General features: G+C 46.6%; 1 protein-coding gene and 1 pseudogene across 1 annotated transcript; one reads left to right on the forward strand and one right to left on the reverse strand.

Moving 5' to 3' along the window:
- Nucleotides 1-1798: 1798 nt before the first annotated feature.
- Nucleotides 1799-2214, forward strand: LOC101284545 (ubiquitin-conjugating enzyme E2 C-like; annotated as a pseudogene).
- Nucleotides 2215-7948: 5734 nt separating this feature from the next.
- Nucleotides 7949-19490, reverse strand: GIMAP8 (GTPase, IMAP family member 8). The gene is made up of 5 exons (XM_004283672.4): nt 18920-19490; nt 16612-17272; nt 14940-14985; nt 12064-12690; nt 7949-10365 (listed from the first exon to the last, which is right to left on the reverse strand). Exons 2-5 carry the CDS (start codon nt 17221-17223, stop codon nt 9689-9691), a joined length of 1962 nt encoding a protein of 653 aa, XP_004283720.1. The 5' UTR covers nt 17224-17272; nt 18920-19490; the 3' UTR covers nt 7949-9688.
- Between the last annotated feature and the right edge of the window lie 1215 nt (nt 19491-20705).

Consider the following 20705-nt stretch of genomic DNA (forward strand, 5'->3'; position numbering starts at 1 on the left):
TAGGAAATTGAAAAATAAAAAACCAACAACCCATTGTAAAAATGGACAAAACAATATAAAGAGAATCAACAGAAAAACAAATATATTAAACATATGAAAATAGGCTTAATGCCACTCACATGGAAAGAAGGGCATATCAAACAATTCTTCGATGTGATTTCTCTCCTATTTGGTTTTCAAAACTCGAAAGTATGAGACAAACAGGTGCCTTCGTACTTCATTAGTGAAAATACAAAACTGCATAACACGTGTGTAGGGAAATATAGCAAAGAATGCAATATTATTTCAAATAGCAAAGGTTGGAACAATCCCCAAAGGGCCATCGACTGAGACATGTGAAAAAATAACCCCCTGCATAACTACACAAAAGACTACTATGCAGCTGTATAAAATGAATAAGCCAGAACTCTAGATACTGATATGGGAAGATCTCCATGACATATTGTTACATGAAAAGAACAAGATGTGGAGCTGTAAAAATAGTACACCACTTTTTACGTTTAAAAAGGAGAATAAATTAAGAATATATACTCAGATATGCTTATATTTGCAGAAAGAAACAGTGTAAGTATACACAAGAAATAAAGTGATTAATTTTAGAGAACTGTGGGAGAATCAGGTGGACAAGGTAGAACCCAAATCTCTTAATATATGCTTTTCCATAATTTTTTATTATGGTAAAAAACACGTAACATGACATACACCCTCTTAACAGATTTTTCAGGGTATAGTACGATATTGTTAACTATAAGAACAAGGTTGTGCAGACCTCTAGAACTTTAGGTATGAGAGCAGGCTGCCCCAATAACCAGAGGTTATTATTATACCTACATAAGATTATTCATACGGAGTTTGATTCTCAGATTGAACCTCAAGACTTTTACTATCTGTTTTATTTTAACTCACAGATGTAGGAAAAAAACATGGATTTTTCAGAAACTATCACCCATTAAAACCTTAAGTCTAACACAAACATCAGAAGCCCTAGAAATCATTAAAAGATTTTTGTACTGGAAGGAATTAAGTAGTTGGTAGCTGGATTAATTCCTTAGTTCATTCATTTTTTTAAGAAAGGAACATATTATAATGTAAACAGTTGAAATCAGAGCACATTTTTTTTTTTGCGGTACGCGGGCCTCTCACTGTCGTGGCCTCTCCCGTTGCGGAGCACAGGCTCCGGACGCGCAGGCTCAGCGGCCATGGCGCACGGGCGCAGCCGCTCCGCGGCACGTGGGATCCTCCCGGACCGGGGCACGAACCCGTGTCCCCTGCATCGGCAGGCGGACTCTCAACCACCGCGCCACCAGGGAAGCCCCAGAACACATTTTGAGGAAGACAAATGAGACTGAAATATTTCGATAAGTTCTTGCAGTGCCTAGGCCACCAAACATGACCCCTGACAGCCTTAGAGAAACCTGAGCTTGCAATGCCGTTGGCTTTGTGCAAAACCATTTTTGAAAATATTTGAATCCGAATGTTACCTTGATTTTTCTCTTTGCTTTTCTCTTGTAACTAAACATGTCTTACTTCCCTAAGGACAGATGGGTGCCTCAGACAGACTTTACCCACGTTCACGTGCTTAGAAAGACAAAATAGTAAGCGTGTTAGTAAAATTTGAACTACTATTCACATTCCAGATGTTACTGTTTAGATTCAGAGCGTCAATGAGCCCCTTCTTCCCTCCACAGCTTTGACTCATAGCCATGCATACAAAGAACTGGCAGCGCAGCCCCGCAGCTCCTGTCTTCCTAGCAGCACTGCCTGGGCCTCCAGAGGCAAGAGGCTATGGCAGGAGCTGATGACCCTCAGAATGTCTGATCTGACAGAGGAATTTCTACCTTCCCTGAAGCAGACAACTTTTTCAAATGGGTGGGGACCATCCATGGCACAGCTGGCCAGTATATGAAGACCTGAGGTATATGCTCTCCCTGGAGTTTCCCAGGGGCTATGTGTCCACCACAGTGATGGTCCTCAAACCCTGCTACCACCCCATCGGGGACACACAGGGTAACGTCTGTCTGAACATCCTGAAGGACAAGTGGTCCATCCTGTATGACGTCAGGACCATTCTGCTCTCCATGCAGAGCCTGCTAGGAGAACCCGACACCTATAGCCCTTTGAACATATGCTGGCAACCTCTGGAAAAACCCCGCAGCCTTTAAAAAATATCTGCAAGAAACCTACTCAAAGCAGGTCTCCAGCCAAGAACCCTGACCCAGCTGTCTGGCTGCTCTCCTTGTATTGTCTTTTTGATATTTTCCTTAGATGGTCTGTCCTTTCCTTGATTTCTGTATAGGACTATGTATCTGAAACTGTGCTGTTGAGGATAGGTTGGGACCTGGGACGCTTTACCAAAGTGCTTGCACTTGGCCCTGGACAAACAGCTACTGCAGCAACAGCGTACAAAGAAACTATAAGGAAGTAAAAATAACTGCACGCATGTGCAGTCGAAGTCGGGGCAATTATGAACAATACGATACACTTCTGAGTAGGGTACTGGCATGATCCCTGCACACAGCATCACCGGGGGGAGGGCAGACCACCTAAGCCACCCCTCCAGCCCGACCCACTGATCTGCCTCTACCCTCACCACACTTAAGGGACCAGCATGCCTTCCTCGGAGAGTGAGCAAGGGCACCTGTTTCTTGTTCACACTCCCTCCTGCTGTAGCACGAGTCCCAATAAAACTTTGCCTGAGTTTCTCATCTGGCTTCTTATCAGTTTCTATTGATTAAAGTGTCCAAGGACCTGGGTTGGTAACAGTGTCATCTTTGTTTTGTTTCTGTTTTTTTTGTTTGTTTGTTGTTGTTGTTTTGCTTTGTTTTGCTGTCTTTTGAGATGATTTTTTTTTAATTTTATTTATTTTTTATACAGCAGGTTCTCATTAGTTATCTATTTTATACATATTAGTGTATATATGTCAATCCCAATCTCCCAATTCATTGTTTCTGCTTTTTAATTTTAAGTTTCTGGTTGAGCCCTTGTGATGAATATATTAAATCAATACATTTTGGATTTGGAAAAAAAAAAAAAGACGAGTCAACTGGGCCAACTATCACCTTTTCATCCAAAGCACAGAGTCCCCTAGTGCTGGGGTGAAGAAGTGCAGCAGGAATCAACGGTCATAACGGCATTTCGCAAACCACCTCCCTGAATGGGAGAGGGCTGGTCCAGAGCTGGTCTAACAAACATCCAGATCATGTGAGACTCAGAAGAGTAAACCTGAGGAGGAGAGACTAACCTGAGTCTGCCAGAAACAGATCTTCTCTGGTCAACTTAAAGCATGGAAACAGGGAGCACCAAGCAGACTGCACATGGGCACAGGGGGACCCAGGAACACAAGAGAGGGGATGTGGAGCCTGCTTCCTGATCTGAGGCAAAGAAACTGTTGCAGAAACTCAGACTCTGTTCACCCGTGCCGAATAGAAACGCGGAGACAGGGTTTTGGGTGACGTAGAAAAGAGTAGCTTTTATTGCTTTGCCAGGCAAAGGGCGCCACAGTGGGCTAATGCCCTCAAGACTGTGTGACCCACCCTGGAGGGGGTAGTGAGGAGTTATAGTGTTCAAGGAGCAGGTGTGATCGGCTCATGGACAATTCTCGGATTGGTGAAGTTTCAAGCATCGTCAACTTTCTGGTTCCAACCAGTCTGGGGTCCATGTGCTTGTGGTCAGCAGTTTTCATCTGGTGGGTCAGCTTCCTGTACAAACAACTTAGGAATGTGTGTCAGGACTTTATCTATGTCTTTCAGGGAACTGGGAGTTCCGTGATTCTGCAATGTGGCAGCATTATAGTCTAAATTGTTACCAGTTCCCCAGCCCAACAGCTATTGTCTCTACATCTTCACATTTCCCAATCATTCACTCTTGAGTCAGCATTTTGCTTCAAAAGACAAGGACTTTTGTACACGGTTTCAAAACACCAGTCCAATGTCTGGATCAGTGGATGTCAGGCTTTCCCCCAAGTTCTTCCCCCTAAATTACTCCTCATTCTATGACAAGGAGTGAATACTCTTCCCAGGGAGTGGAATTTAAATACGTATTTCTCTCCTTTGGAAACTGAGGTGCAAGCAATTCTCTCTGAAAAGACTAGGGGGTTCTTGGAAAGCTGTTCTTTGAACAGTCCCTCTCAGAACCCAGCTGCCATGCTATGAGAAGCTCAAACTGTATGAAAGACCACACACATGTGGGCCCTAGGGTAACATCCCAGGCATCACTGACCAGCCATGTGAGTGATGCCTCTTGTACATTGCAGCTCCATTGAGATCCCAGATAACTGCAACTCCAGCCAACGTCACATGGAGCAGAACCAGCTCCTGTCAATCCACAGATTCTTGAAAGATAATAAAACGTTGGAAATGTTATAAATAAATTATGACTATATTAGATTATATATTACATATAAATTTAGTTGGCAAAAAAGATCAATGCTTTTGTATTATCCCCAGGACCTCAACCGTACAATCGGATGTGTATGTTCCCGAAAATAAGGGTACGCCTTATTTTATTAGAGTAAATCTGCACCTGACTTTGGTGGATATCATGAAACTTCAGCCACAAAAGTGTCTACAGCCAATAAAAATTCAGAGCTATAGAATGTAAAACTACTGCTGTGCTGCTAATAGCTAGCACAGATGTTGACAAAACAACAGTTTCCAACTGTGGATAACAAACATCCTTCTACACTGCAACAAATGAAGCAAGTGCAGTAAAGCAACTACCAAAACACGACCCCATTTATGATGAGTTTGACCTTCTAGCCAAACTCTTGTCAAAGCAAAAATGTGCTTGTTGCCACTTGCTATGTGATTGTAAATCTCACTTTGGAACCGGTTTTGTAATGCAGTCTAGTGAAAGCTTTCATACAGCCATTAGTACTAGATGGGTTTGGAAATCAAGGAGACAAAGGGAGGTGCGAGGTGTAAAGAAAGATATTTTCAAACCAGTGGCCTGTACTTTACAGACGCTGCAGATGAGGAGGGGCACAATGTAACTGCCTTCTACCAGCTTTGTTTTGCATAGGCACAACCTGTAATCAAATGCAGAAATACAGCCGCTTTCTTAGCAAACATTTTCTTAGTATTTCCAGTGGAATCAGTAATTTACAAAGCAGTTCTAAGTGAAGTACCCAGTGAAGAGCTTGGAATGACTTTTAGAAATTCAGCTCTAAGAAACAAACAAGTACTCTTCTCAAGCTGCATGAGAAACCACCCCAGAATATGAAACCACAAAGGCAAAATAACGAGCCATTATCATAAACAGCCCCTACAAAATAAAGAAGAATGAGGCCGAAAGCTGCAAAACAGGAAGCACATCGCAAAATATCTTCTCTCAGTCAACATCGTGAGACCCTGAGATAGAGGGGGAAAAAGCAGGAACCTGGAGAAGAAACTGAAAGTGTTACCGACCAGGGTTCTTGACCTTCCCCAGTCAATAGAAATTGACCAGAGGCCGGAAGAGAAATTCAGGCAAGGCTTTATCGGGGCCCCTGCTGCAGCAGGGGGGAGGGGGGGAACAGACAGCAGGTTCCCTTGCTTGCTCGCTCCCCGAAGGGGGGCAAGCTTGTTTCTTATATGGGGTGAGGGTAGGAATGTGTCTGGGGGTCGGGCCAGAGGGGTGGCTTAGATGTTTTGCCCACCCCTCTGGTGGCGTTGAGTGCAGGGGGCATGCACAGTGGCCTGCTTTTGCTCCCAACACCCTGTTTTTGCTCCAGGCTCTTCAAAAGTGGCAGTTGTGGGTTTTTTGGTGTTTTGTTTTTTTGGGGGGTCTCTTTGTATCCTTTGGGTCCAGAATTTGCCCCAACTGGGCATGCACGCAGTTATTTTTAGTCCTATATAGTTTCTTTGTATTTTGTAGCTTGAGGAGAGGTGTGTCCAGGTGCAATGTTTGCAGCATTGTAGCAAAGGGTCTCAGGTCCCAGCAGAAGGTCTCAGGTCCCAGCCTGTCTCAAAAGCAATCAAACAACTTGAAACAACAGGCAGCAAACAGAAAAAAACAAAAAAAAAAACAGTTGGAGAAAATTCAAAAAGAGACAGACCTTCTCCAGGAGCTAGAAGATTTAGAATTGAGTCTTTTAAATATTCATAGAAAACAAGTTGGATACCAGAAATAAGTACAAATATATCTTCTTGTTAAACCTCATGGAGTACCTCAAATATTCTTTGGCCCACATTTGATGTTCATCTTAGTTTATTTAATATTCTGAATACACGGGAAATGTTTCAATGTTTGTTCAATTGATTTTTCCAACCTTTCAATATAATGTGGGAAGGATGAGGAGTAAGGTTTTTTTTTTTTTTGCTGTACGCGGGCCTCTCACTGTTGTGGCCTCTCCCGCCCCGGAGCACAGGCCCGGGACGCACAGGCTCAGCGGCCATGGCTCACCGGCACAGCCGCTCCGCAGCATGTGGGATCTTCCCGGACCGGGGCATGGACCCGTGTCCCCTGCATCAGCAGGCAGACTCTCAACCACTGCGCCACCAGGGAAGCCCATGGGTTTTTTTCCTATATTGAGTTGTATGATTTCTTTATGTATTTTGAGTAATAACCCCTTATCAGGCATATCATTTACAAATATCTTCTCCCATTAAGTAAGTTGTCTTTTTGTTTTGTCGATGGTTTCCTTAGCTGTGCAAAAGTTTTTAAGTTTAATTAGGCCCCGTTCGTTTATTTTTGCTTTGTTTCCCTTGCCTGAGGAGACAGATCCAAAAAAACATTACTAAGACTATGTCAGAGTGTTCTGCCTATGTTTTCTTCTACAATTTTTATGGTTTCCAGTACTACATTTAGACACTTCATCCATTTTCAGTTTGTTTTTGTATACAGTTTGAGAAAATGTTCTAATTTCATTCTTTTACATGTAACTGTCCAGTTTTCCCAATGCCACTTATTGAAGAGACTGCTTTTCCCCCATTGGATATTCTTGCCTCTTTTGTTTTGGATTAATTGACCATATGTGCGTGGGTTTATTTTTTGGCCCTCTCATCTGTTCCATTGATCTATGTGTCTGTTTTTGTGCCAGTACCATACTGTTTTGGTTACTGCGGCTTTGCAATATAGTCTGAAGTCAGGAAACGTGATACCTCCAGCTTTGTTCTTTTTTCTCAGGATCTTATCTTGTAGGGTAGCTCTGCAAGTAATAAATTCTTTCCACTTCTCTTTATCTGGGGATGTTTTAAATTTCTTCTTAATTTTTGAAGAACAGTTTTGCTACATAAAGAATGTGGGGTTGATAGTCTTTTCTTTCAGCATTTTGAATATACCATCCTATGGACCACTGGCTTCTATGGTTTCTGATGAGAAATCAGATGTTAATCTTGTTGAGGATCCCTTGTATGTTATGAGTCACTTCTCTCTTGCTGTTTTTAAGATTCTTTGTCTTTGTCTTTTGTAGTTTGATTATAATGGGTGTGGGTCTCTTTGAATTTATCCTACTTAAAGTTCATTGAGTTTCTTAGATGTGTACATTAATGGTTTTCATCAAATTTTGGAAGTTCACAGCCATTATTTCTTCAAATATTCTTCCTGCCTCTTTCTTCTCTCCTCTGGCAATGTACATCACATTGCTCAGCCCACACATTCCCCACCTCATGCAGGTCCAGTGTCACCTGTTCAATCATGGGTAGCACTCTGGGATTTGTTCCTGCCTTCAAGCTGAAGGGAAGCTCTGGGAAGAGGCACAGAATGTCTTCTAGACTTCATTCTTCCCAGGTACCTGGCTCTAACACTGGTTACATCTGTTTGTCCTTGCTGTAATGACATGCTCAGAGTAGAAGATTCCTGAACTGGCAGAGGCCTAGTGAAGTGACTGTCACCCAGTTTAAAGGTCTTCAGGCATCAAAGATGCAAAAACTTCACCAGAGTCAAGGGATTTAAACATTTTCATTTCCTCTCCATGGAAGCATGCTCTTCCCCCAAGTCAGAAAAATAGAAATCAGAAGGAGGAGGTGAATTCATAATATAATTCATCTTTATTATTTCACTCAACTGAATATATTTATACACACTTACCAGAATTTGTCATATTAAGGGTTATGCAGAGTACAAAAGTATTAAGGGTGACAGTCCATGCTCTTATAAATGGGTTAATCTTGAGGTAACCTGATACTTTGAAATTTTTAAAAAAGCAGATGATGACATAGATCATGTCCTCAAAGCATGTGTAAAGCGGTTAATATTGAAAACATCTGACCTTACATCTAACTGGGAGAAGATTCCATAGTTCTCATATGTCACCCACACCAGGCAGCTCTCAATATAACCTGCTTAGCCGTGAGTAGGACACCACCATCTTGGAACCGTAAGAAGCAACCTTAAGTATGGAGGCTGCATGCCGATGGGTGGGGGCAGAAAGGCAGAAGGAAGCTGGAACGTTGATGCCACACTGGTCTCAGACTGCCTACTCCTGGACTTCTTAATGTAAGACACTATAAACCCCTAATGTGTTTAAGCCATTATTATTTGACCTCTTGGAGTTTTTTGGGATTTTTTGGGTTTTTTTTTTTAGCGGTACGTGGGCCTCTCACTGTTGCGGCTTCTCCCGTTGCGGAGCACAGGCTCCAGACACGCAGGCCCAGCGGCCATGGCTCACGGGCCCAGCCGCCCTGCGGCATGTGGGATCCTCCCGGGCTGGGGCACGAACCCGTGTCCCCTGCATCGGCAGGCGGACTCACAACCACTGCACCACCAGGGAAGCCCCTCTTTGAGTTTTAACCTAATTCCTAAGCCTCAGGGACAAGGAGGGTGGGGGAGAGAGGGAAAAAGAAAGGGAAAGAGAGAGAGAAGTATAAAGGAGTTCTCAATAACTTTTTCTAGAGGAAATCTAGAATTTTACTTAGAATTTTAAATTTTTGCAAGATCGTCTAATCTTGGCAATTTTACCATGCTTCTAATTTTTGTTCTAGTCTATTTCACTGTGAATGATTGGCAATAAAATCTTTTGATACTTCACAGACTCCTGTTCATTTCCTCAGGGACAGCAAAGGAAGGTAGACTAGGTCCCACTTTCCATTCCAGCTTGGACTGGGGAAAGAAGGAGTAGCCATCATGTGCAGAAAGGAAGGCCCTGAGTGCTGCCGCAGTGGAGATGGAGAGCTCAGGGCACCTGGCAAGCAGTGCTGGGCATCAGAGAGGCCCACAGGAGTCCAGCTTCTCCATTCTGCCACACCCAGGAGTTGACCGGACATTGTCTTACCTTCATGTATCTGAATCCTCTGGTTCTTGTGTGACTCTCTGTATTCTGACCCCAGGCTGGCCTTGGCCTCAGTCCCAGTGTCTGTCCTGACTCTGATCTGTCTACACAGATGAAGTGATTCTTGTGACTTGATTCTGATCCTTAATATCAGCCTAATTAATCTCTGAAGCCCTTGCTCAGATTTCCCCACCTTATTTTTTCTTTCTCCTTTATTATCCCCTACTACCAGCCCCAGCCTGACAATTTATTTACCTACAAAAGCTGAAGCACCACAGTGTGATATGCATTCACCTCTCAAGCCCTCAAAGTCATGGACCCTCTTCCCATCCCACCAGTCCTACCATGCCCCCCTCCCCCCCGGCCATGCTTGTAGCCTGAGGGTATCTCTAACTTCAAGAGACCTCAGGCATTTCAGCTTGCTATAGCAACTTACCTTTTAAATTATTTAGTAATGTGGGGCTTCCTACACTAACTTACCCTTTAAGTTATTTAGTAATTTTATAGTAACGTACTTTTTAAATTATTCAGTAATTTTAGGGGCTGAAAATTTTTCATTGTTTTGCCTACATTCCCCCATGGATGGCGATATTCATGCTCTCCACGGCACTTTATCAGGTTAGTAACCTCTGACAAAAGCTCTCTTGCCTGCTCTTCCCTGGCTTGGCCAGTTTCTCTGTTATTAAAAGCACAATATCTCCCCTTACATTTTTCAATTATGTCCCTAAGATAGCTGTTATTTGTGTTTTTCACATAATCTTCAAGCTTCCCAGTCTCTAAGTCTTCCTTCCGGGTAAACAGCACAATCGTGTATTTCATAACTTCCTCTCCAAAGATGGTCTTTAATTCCGCCACTGCCTTTTTGTCCTCTCGCGTGATCCGTCCTAGCTGTAATACCAGGACCAGAACCGTACTCCCTTCTTTATAGTAGGACAAACAGCGTTTGACCTGCTCATCGACCTGGGATGGATCCCCTTCAGCTCCAGACACCAGGCAGGGCAGGGGAGTGTCCACAACCACAACATCCTGCCCATCCCACACCCTCCAGCCGCTCTGGCATGTCTTGGTGACCAGCTGTGCTCCCAGCTGAGATAGGAACTCCGGCCTCCCGAGGATGGTGTTCCCACTGGCACTCTTCCCAGTTCCGCTCCTCCCCACGAGGATAATGCGCAGGGACTCTGCAGAAGAGAAAGCAGGAAAGATTCGTGACCATGGGCTGATCTGGCTACAACTTTCATCTCAAGACTACTGCCATTAATTACAGCAGAGGAGGCTCAGAAAGTTCCACCCCCAAGCACTGGCACAGCCTGTCACAATTACACAGTCTGGGGCTTCCCTGGTGGCGCAGTGGTTGAGAGTCCGCCTGCCGATGCAGGGGACGCGGGTTCGTGCCCCGGTCCGGGAGGATCCCACGTGCCACGGAGAGGCTGGGCCCGTGAGCCATGGCCGCTGAGCCTGCGCGTCCGGAGCCTGTGCTCCGCACCGGGAGAGGCCACGACAGTGAGAGGCCCGCGTACCAAAAAAAAAAAAAAAAAAAATTTCCCTATAAATGAGATGATAGATGCAGAAAGATCTTGCAATATGTATTACTGGGGTTTTCCTTATGACTTTGCACTTGTACTGTGATCTCTCTCTTCCGTTCAGGTCTCACAGTTCTCGATTGTGAGTTTTTACCAAGTTACTGATATCTGCCTCAAAACAAAGAGAGGAAAGCCCATCCCACGTTCTTCCTTCTGGGAGAAATTACTCAATTGCTTATCCTGAACCCACAATCTCATAGTTAAACATACAGGATTTAAAAATAGATTAAGTCCCTCTTCCATGCCCTCGGACAGTGTGGTTCTCACCCCCTCTGCAATCTGGTCTAAACTCCCCATCCCACATCCAGAGGTGTGAGCCCTCATCTCCATCAAGACCACGCCCCTTTGTCCTCTCACAAGTAGACGCTCAGTTCTGCCTCCTTGCTTCCAGTTGCTAGTGTACTCTCTGGAGCGCTGTACTCAGCCATGCAAACTCTACCCATTCTCCAAAGCCTGTTTCAAATCGTGCTTCCTCCACACAGCCCCTCCCGACTTTCCCACATGTCTGTGCTTTTAGGAGGCTGCCCAGCACCTGGCTCCCCATTAAGAATGTGAAAGGGCACAACAAACAGATACGCCCCTTTTGGTCTGATGTTCTTCCCAGGTGAGGATCTTTGAAGCAGAAGAGAATGGGATGAGTAGAATGGGAAGAATCTCAGCTCAGGTCAATAGAATTTGTAGCACTGAGTGGACTACAAGGGGGCTTCTGCTTAAGCAGTAGGTAAGGCAGTGTGGCTGGACTAATAAAGCCCACCTAGTGCCATGTGGGGCATGACCATCATGAGGATTCAGGCTCCCTGTCCTTGTCCGGTCAAAACAGCCCCCCTTCTCCAACAGAGGGAAGAGTAAAGGACCAAGAGAGTAAACAAAGAGGTCAAGAAAGGCGGAGGGCAGGGAGGAAAGGAAGAGGCGGGGGGTGGGGGAAGGGGAGGAAGAAGGGAAGGGTAAAACCAAGGAACCAGGACTGTCTCAGCACCAGCACTGAGCGCTAAGCCCCGGGCAACAGATACGCTGTGGGGAAGACAAGAGACCGGAAAAGGCCAACTCCTTCCCTCAAGATGCTCACCACCCAGTTGAAGAGATGGGAGAAAAGTCAGGAGAAGATTATAGACCAGGTCAGGACAGTGCACGCACAGGTACATACATTTAGTAAAATTTGAGACAGAAAGGAGAAAGAGTCGGCCAACAGAAGAGACCTGTCCTTTGGACCTCCGCGATGCCCTTCAGAAAACAAAGTTCCTGCACATTTATATCTATTTTTAAGTATGCAGAAAAGGTTTTCTAGACAGCGTTTACCTTTCCCCCTGAAGGTGCACGGCTTGCCCCCATGCTGCTGCACCACGCTCACAATGTTTTGCAGGAGCTCGTCCACCTGGCACTGTTCCTGTTCTCCCGTTGCGCTATAGTTGAAGATGCTGCGCCGGTTTTTACATTCCTCGATGAGCTTGTAGAGACTTTTAGCTCTGATTTTTAAGAACGTATCTAGATCCTGAGTCCCTAGATCTTCTTTCCTGGTGAGGAGAACAATCATGTACTGAGTGACGTTATCTCCAAAAATTCTGCGGATGGTACTCAGCACCATGAGATCTCTCTCATTGAAAGAGCCCAGTGGGGTCACCAGCAGGAAGGCATGGGGACCTGGAAAGGTGTTGTTCAAAAGGTCTTGTTCAACATCCTTTGCAGATGAGAGGTCTGGAGTGTCAATGATCAAAACTTTCCTCCCTCTCCAGGTTCTGCTCTCGGACTTACACCTCTGGGTTACTGGCTTTTCGCTGTATTGGGTCTCAAAGACCCGCCTCCCCAGAAGGCTGTTTCCGGCTGTGCTTTTTCCCACACCATGCTTCCCCACGAGCAGGACCTTCAGTGCTGACGGCTCGTGGTTCGGCTCACATCCTGTAGCCTGGTGATGCTCCACCCCTGGCCCTGGGACAAAAGGACAGATTCAGAGTCTCTTCTTACATTTGAATACAGAGATGTGGATGGGTTTTAGGATTTCTCATACATCTCTTTTGAGATTTTAGAAATCTCTTGTCAGATTTTATAGAGAATGGCAGTGGTCCTCTGAACCAGTAGAACTCTAGACCCAGTCAGAAGCTACCCATCAAAGTGAAAGCCATGAAAAGGGCCATGAACAACTTAAGAGAGGTGTAAAGGGCGTCAGATTTCCCAGGAACATGAAAATGTTGAACTTGGCCTTCACTGGTCATGAGCCTCAGGAGCTCTCTTATTTTGCTGCCAAAGTTAACTACTGGGGTGTGAAGCTCATGGGCTAAGGCAGAACTGGGGAGAATGAGTTTAAAATGCATCGTAGTGGGGGGCTTCCCCGGTGGTCCAGTGGTTGGGACTCTGTGCTTCCACGGCAGGGGGCACGGGTTCGATCCCTGGTCAGGGAACCGGGAGTCCCACATGCCGTGAAGGGCGGCCAATCCAAATAAAAAAATAATAATTCAATTTTTTAAAACTTAAATAAAAAAATGCATCTCAGGGGTATGTTCATAAAATAGAATACAACTCGGCAAGTTAACAAAAAAGTGATGTACTGACATGCAGCCTGGATGGATCGCCAAAACATGCTAAGTGAAAGGACCCAGACACAAAACCACATGCTACAATGATGTCATTATCTGAAGTTGAAGAACACACAAAATTAATCCATGTTGATAGAAGCCTGGAGAGCGGTTCCCTTTGGAGAGGGACAGTAAGAACTTCTAAGGTGATGGAAATGTCCCCTATCTTTATCTAGATGACGTCACATATGTGTAGATACGTAAACAACCCTTGAGTTGTACACGTAAGGTTTGTGCATCTCACTCTATGTAAATTATACCTCAGTAAATTACTGTAATAACCTGCAGCACAAAACTGTCTCTCCACACATACACTGTCCCCACCACTTCTCCCATGATCCCAAGTCAATACCAGACCCACTGGGCACATGACAGAGCCCACAGTTACGAGGATAGTCACCGAGTCTGTATCACCCAGGGCGCTATCAGAGCGGATGATACTCGGCGTCTGAGCCCCAAGTCTGGGAAGGGGAAAGAACACAGCATTTAAAGAAAGCAGCTGAAATGCTAGTGACACCATGTCCGTGTTATGCTGCCTTGGGAGGGTTTCTACTTCCCCCCAAATCACTTCACACAAGCCCACATCCCATAAAAAGTCTTCGCCAACACCCTCGTTCTGAGATGCTCCTTGGTCCCCATGATGTGCTATGTTCCCTCACTGCCACAAGTCATTCCACCCAGTTTTGTTCAGTAACAGGAATATTCCTGGGGGTCTTGGCTGACGGGCATCCACAGAATTTTAACTCCCTACTGCTGTCTAAGTTCACGTGTTTCTGGCTAAATTTACTCAACTGTAAAACGAAAATAACACCGTCTTTATAGGATTGTTTTTAAGGGCTATATTGTGAGGTTATGGGGATTATATATTATATGCTACTAGGATTGAATAATTTATATTTTATATATATATATATATATATATCTCCCAGCATATAATGTCAGTTGCAATAATTATCGTTAAAATTTTAATTATTATTTTGGGAAGTCCTACAAGGACAGAGATCTCATCTACCTTATTCACTACGAAATATTCAGTTCTTGCACAGAGCTGGCCCAGAAATAACCCAAAAGTCCAACAACAAAGAGATGGGTGAATCTGTCACGTATGCGCGTACCATGGACCACATTACGTCCACCGAACAGAACAAGGTAGATCTACGTGTATTGACGTGTGCAGTGTGCACGAGGCACCATTAACGGCAATCGTCACACAGACACTGAGCTCCATCACTGAATTCTGCAGGTGTTATTCTGTTTAGTGTTATCCATGAAGAAGTGATTTCTGCCTCCCGGTAGGAGTCCAAAATTGGGTAGTGCTGGGTCCCAGGCTGGGGAGAAGAGGCTGAGTCAGGAAAGAAGCTGCAAGGGACAAGCCCAGCTCTGTAACATTTCAGGGAAGGCCGGGGACACCCGCACGGGTGCCGCACCTACTCACAAGTGTTAGCAGTTCCCTGGGAGACAGACTGTGGGCACCAATCTGAGCCAGAGCTCCAGGGCGCATTTTTGTTCTGACTTATCTAGATAATTTTTCCACTTCATTTTGATGCATGATGCATTCAAAAGAATACAGATACGAGCTTAACATTTTTTTAAGAATTATCTTACCATGTGGACGGTCCTCCCTCTGAGACGTAGCTTCATTCACACAATCCTACAAAGAAAATAAAGAGGAATATGATGCACACAGACCTAAAATCTCAGCTTTTCACAAAGTAAAGGAACGGAGACACGAGTATATAATTCAGAGTAATTCGATGATTAGGATGTGGTCAAATGAACGTCATGGTCATGGTCATGGTCATGGTCGCTGCTGGCACGTGTAGTCCTGTCCATGATGAAGCTGACCTTGAGACCCCGCTGCTGCTGCAACGGATTTCCCAGAAGTAAGAAGGTGGGTTTTGTTCTCAGAGGAGGAGCCCCACAAATGCCATCTAACCAGGCATTGTTCCTGAAGCGCTTTCTAACTTTACTTCTCCGCAGCCGCCAATAGTAACAGTAATTCTTTCCAGTGTCTCCCAGAGTTCCTGCTATTCCTGGAGAAAATCCAGACGCTTAAGAAAAGCTTCTGGACTCCCTGGAAGAAGAAACTAGTCAAGTGATGGACGTGCGGTGCATTTGAGGGACAGGGGAAGGGAGGAGATTGGAAATCAAGCTCCCCATGTATCTCCAATGTCTTCTTCCCTTACTGCACCCCCAGTATAGAGATGAAGCTTCTTCAAACGTGAGATCCAGTAAAATTTGGAACGTTCCCCATCCACATGGGCAAATGGAGACAATGAAAGATGAAGAGCTAAACACATAATTAACATCCCCTTCACCTGCCTGGGGAAGCCTCACTCCCAACATTTAAATTGGCATGAAATCAGAAGTTTTAAAATCAACTAAAATATCAATCTGGCTATCGTGTGTGAAATGGATGGGGGTGGGGAGGGTAAGGCACAAGAATAAGTGAGGGGAAAATTGTTATGCAAATATGTGTCAAATAGTACCGGCAAGAAAAGAGGTTGCCCTGGACCAGATGGTGGTAGTGGAGACAGAGAGAAGCAGGCGGATTCCAGGTGCCTTAATCACACAAGACGATGATCTCCTGGAAGTCAGATGCAAGCTGGCCGTGGTATCAAAACTGACATCTGGGCTTAGGTTTGAACAGCATGATGGGCAGGACAGCCATTGACAGAGCTGAGAGGAAAACTGAAGTCTCAGAGATTCAAGAGGGAAAAACAAAAGTCTGGACGTGTTAACCCTGAGATTCTTTAAGAGAGCGATGTCAGATAGCAATTGGATGGACAAAGGAGTCAGAACTCAAGAGGAAAGACCTGGACTGGAGTTACTAATTTGGAAACTGTTCGCAACAGATGAAGCTCAAAGCTGTAAAAATGTGGAATCACCTGAGGACACAAGTATAGAGAAGGGAGGAAGGGCGAGAACAAAGCCCTGAAGATGCCAGCTGTCGGGTCATTAGAGGAGGACTCAGCACTCTCTGGAGTAGCAAGTGAGGACGAAGAAACAAGAAGAGGATAGTTTTACTGAAGCCAAGGGAAGAGAGGGTCTAATGAGTCATTTATGTGTCCGATACTATGAGGGGTAAAGTCAGATAAGCTCTTAAATATATCCATTAATTTGCCAATAAAGTATAATACTCAAAGTAGCCTCATCTTTCCAGTTTACAGATAAATATCCCTTTAAACAGAGCCTCTGCAACATTTCACTTATTTGTGCCTTTATCCCGCTAGCTCCAACAACAGAGACCCTTGGAGACCTTCACAAGAATCCTCACCTGGAATCCACTGTCTTCATTTCTGAAGTTCACCCAGTATGGTCCTTGGTTCTCATCCACCAAACACTGGACCTTGCAGAGGAGGTCCTTCACCTGGGCGTCCCGCTCATTCTCACTTGCCTTGTTGTTGAAAGCGCAGTATCGGCCGCCACAGTTTTGAACCAAGTCCCTAACAGACTCGTCACTTTCAATGTAATCTTCCAGCAAGCCATCCATCAAATCGTCCTTCCAAGTAAAGACTATAATGGCGTGCTTCCTGGCTTTAGCTCCGAACACCTTCTGGATGCCTTTGATTGTTTCTCTGTCCTCCTCCTTATAATGGCCGATGGGAATTACCAGAAGCAAGGCGTCGAGGCTGGGAGCTGAGAGCTCCAGGCAGCGTTCAATGTAGCCTCCCTTGTCATTGGCACAAGCTATTGAGGAGAAAAGGTCAGGGGTGTCGATGACCACAACCTCCCTCCCCTGCGTGGCCCCACTCTCTCTCTGGCACGTTTTAGTCACCATCTGCTCACTGAACCTGGACTTGAACACAGCTTTGCCCAGAATGGTGTTTCCTGTGGCACTTTTCCCTGAGCCATGTTTCCCTAAAAGAAGAAGCCTCAGTTCCGACATGGAGCAGTCTGGCTCTGGCTCTCTCTCCTGACACAGGTTTCCACTGGTTCTGTTGGGATAAAAAGCAACACAACAATGTTCAACTCACAAACAGAGTGGATAGAGGAACAACAAGAAAGTACCTTCTGGGCTTCCCTGGTGGCACAGTGGTTGAGAGTCCGCCTGCCGATGCAGGGGACACGGGTTCGTGCCCCGGTCCGGGAAGATCCCACGTGCCGCGGAGCGGCTGGGCCCGTAAGCCATGGCCGCTGGGACTGCGCGTCCGGAGCCTGTGCTCCGCAACGGGAAAGGCCACAGCAGTGAGAGGCCCAAGTACCGCAAAAAAAAAAAAAAAAAAGAATTACCATATGACATAGCAATCCCACTACTGGGCATATACACAGAGAAGACCATAATTCAAAAAGACATGCACCCCAATGTTCATTGAAGCACTATTTTCAATAGCCAGGTCATGGATGCAACCTAAATGCCCATCGACAGACGAACGGATAAAGAAGATGTGGTACATATATACAATGGAATATTACTCAGCCATAAAAAGGAATGAAATTGGGTCATTTGTAGAGACGTGGATGGACCTAGAGACTGTCATCCAGAGTGAAGTAAGTCAGAAAGAGAAAAACAAATATCGTATATTAACGCATATATGTGGAATCTAGAAAAATGGTACAGATGAACCGGTTTGCAGGGCAGAAATAGAGACACAGATGTAGAGAACGAATGTATGGACACAAAGCGGGGAAGGGTGTGGTGGTGGGATGAATTGGGAGATTGGGATTGACATATATACACTAATACGTATAAAATAGGTAACTAATAAGAACCTGCTGTATAAAAAAATAAATAAAATAAAATTCAAGAATTTTTTAAAAACCTCAAAAAATGAAAGAAAGAAAGCTTTCTCCAGAACTTTTGTGAGACTCTAAGGCAGCCTCCACCTTCTTCCCAGGATAGAGCCCAAGGGGGACGAGGCTTCAGGCACCCAAGCAAAGCTTCCAGTGATGTAGGGATTCGTCCCACGTCAGGGGCAGTTCAGGTGCACAGAAAAAGGTGGTCAGAGAAGCTTCCGGAGCCCGGCCTGGAGAGAACTCAGTCCCAGCCCGGCAGGAGGAAGGAAGAGAGTTCATGGGTGAAAGCCCAGGAGGCTTAAATTTAGATAAAATCAGAAAGAGTGTTTTTGGCAAACACTGACCACTTTCAATGATCAGTTAATGGAATCCTGATGGTGCAAGGGTTGGGAAATATCGCGAGAGTGAATGTGGAAAATCAGTGTCCAAACGGCCAGCTTCCCTGCCCGCTTCTGCTCAAGGAGGCAGGCAGCTCCTGCTGACTTCCCCGGGGTGAGGGGGGGAGTTTGCTTTGTGTCACAGTCGTGAAGTCAGGGGATGCCGGAGGAGCGGACCTACCCCCCTTTTTCTTCCAGGCCTTCATCTCAGCCCTGGGTGGGGCGAGCAACCCCCTCCCAGACCCGCCTCTTCCTAGGAAGGCTGCGCACAGACACGACTCCCCGGGGAGGGGGATGACCTCTGTGTCCCCCCCCCCAGGCTGGGGAGACCTGCGAAGGGGCGGGAAGAACACCCCAGAGCCCCTGAAATCAAGCCTTCCAGGTGGCTGTCTCCCCTCCCTGCGTCGGCCGCCTTTCCCATCCTCATGTTCACGTGTCCAGCACAGAAACCGCCACCACGCACACACGTACCTCGGTCCTGTCCCCTGAGCTGTCACAGTCTCAGAACCTCCAGGTTCCGCGTGCCTCCGTCTCTGCAGCGCTCGGCTGGGTGAAGCGGCTACTCTATGCCCTCAGAGGATGGAGCAGCGGCGCGGGGAGAGGAAAGCAGGGTCTGGACCAGCTTCGCAGGGTCAGGATCTTCCTGACACAGTGTTTCGGAGGAGGAAGAGGTTTTTAGAAATAGGTGTCCAACGCAGTCGGAGGGGAAGTTCAGAAGTGATGCCGGATCACAGGGCGAGAACGTCTGGGTCACGGCCGTCTGAGCCAGGAAGGGACCGCGCCCATCTACCCGGCGCGGCGCGGTCAAAGGCTGGTGGGAGGTGGAGGGCGGAGGCTCCGCTGGGGCTGAGGGGACCCGGGCTGAGCCCCAGCCGAGCTTCGGAAATGTCCCTCGAGAAGGATCGCTGTGCCGACACAGGCGGCCGTGCGGAAAACAATCGGGGGCCTTTCAAGGCTTTGCGCGAGCTGGCGGTGGGGGGAGGGCCCGGAGCCCGGAGCAGGTGTTTCTGCCCCAGCAGGTCCCAGCCCTCACCGCTCAGCCCTGCCCTTTCCCGAGATTGGGGTGAAAACCGAAAGACATAGTTTACCTTCTCCCACCAACTCCTCGCCCTCCGTCTGCCCTGCAGCAGCCCGTACAGCTTCCTGTAACAGCTCCTCTCCTGCCTTCCAGAGGGCTCTCCCCGAACGCCCCCTCCGGATAAACTCGGGGCCTCGGACAAACGCTGCTTCCCAGGAGAAAGTGTTCTTTCCCGGAGCTAGACAAACATTTGAAATGCTAGAACGTTGATGCTTTCCAAGAGTTCATAAAACGAAACCCTATTGTGAGCCGTAAGCGTTCAAAGCTTCCTTCTAGAGAAGGAAGTGAAACACAGAAAAAGACCTTATTTTATTTTATTGTGCTAAAAAATAAAACAACCACACATGTAACATTGCCCATCTGAGCCATCTTTAAAGGTACGGCTCAGCAGCTTCAGGTGCCTTCTCGACATCGTGCCGAGAGAGTTCCAGAACGATTCCATCCCACAGCCTGGAGCTCCGGCCCCATTAGATGCCAATACTGCTCCCCCCTCCCCAGCCCCTGGTAACCACCGTCTACTTTCCGCGTCTATGATTTAGATACTCCCTGTGACTGGAATCAGACAGTATTTGTCCTACGTGACTGGCTTTTTCCACTTAGCTTAATGTCCTCCGTGTGAGAGGACTTTCAGTCACGGTGCAGAGGCCCTTGAGCTCACACTGTCACTCCAGGCTGGGTCTGTGAATGGTCTGACGTGGGGCTGAGGCTTCCAGAGACCCCATGGAAGGAGGAGCAGTGGGGGCTGGACTGGGCTTTGAGGGGCTGCCGTGTCTCCTGGGGTCCCCCTCCCCTCTGGTCTTCAAGTTCAGTCTGCTGCCACCGCTACCAAGGGCTGGGGTGACACGGCTACACCTTGGAGGGGAAACCAAAAGAGGTCTCCCATGCCCCCACCCTCTTAGTAAGGAGGACCAGGTCCAGGAAGAATTCCCCACCCTCCCTGGGGCACTAGATCAATTCACATAAGATCAACACATCAAAACCATCAGACAGGGTCTTCCCGGGTGGCGCAGTGGTTGAGAATCTGCCTGCTGATTCAGGGAACACGGGTTCGAGCCCTGGTCCAGGAAGATCCCACGTGCCGCGGAGCAATTAGGCCCGTGAGCCACAACTACTGAGCCTGCACGTCTGGAGCCTGTGCTCCGCAACAAGAGAGGCCGCGACAGTGAGAGGCCCGCGCAC

This window comes from Orcinus orca, chromosome 9 (assembly GCF_937001465.1).
Source record: "Orcinus orca chromosome 9, mOrcOrc1.1, whole genome shotgun sequence".
In the NCBI taxonomy this organism is placed as follows: Eukaryota; Metazoa; Chordata; class Mammalia; order Artiodactyla; family Delphinidae; genus Orcinus; species Orcinus orca.

Bases quoted from the DNA above. Each gene is read 5' to 3' on its own strand.
- GIMAP8 (XM_004283672.4), bottom strand. From the start codon at position 17,223: ATGTCGGAACTGAGGCTTCTTCTTTTAGGGAAACATGGCTCAGGGAAA. The intron at 14,986-16,611 runs GTGAGGATTCTT...TTTTCTTTGTAG, and splicing joins ATGAAGACAGTGGATTCCAG to GATTGTGTGAATGAAGCTAC. The intron at 10,366-12,063 runs GTAAACGCTGTC...TCTCTTCTGCAG, and splicing joins GTGCACCTTCAGGGGGAAAG to AGTCCCTGCGCATTATCCTC.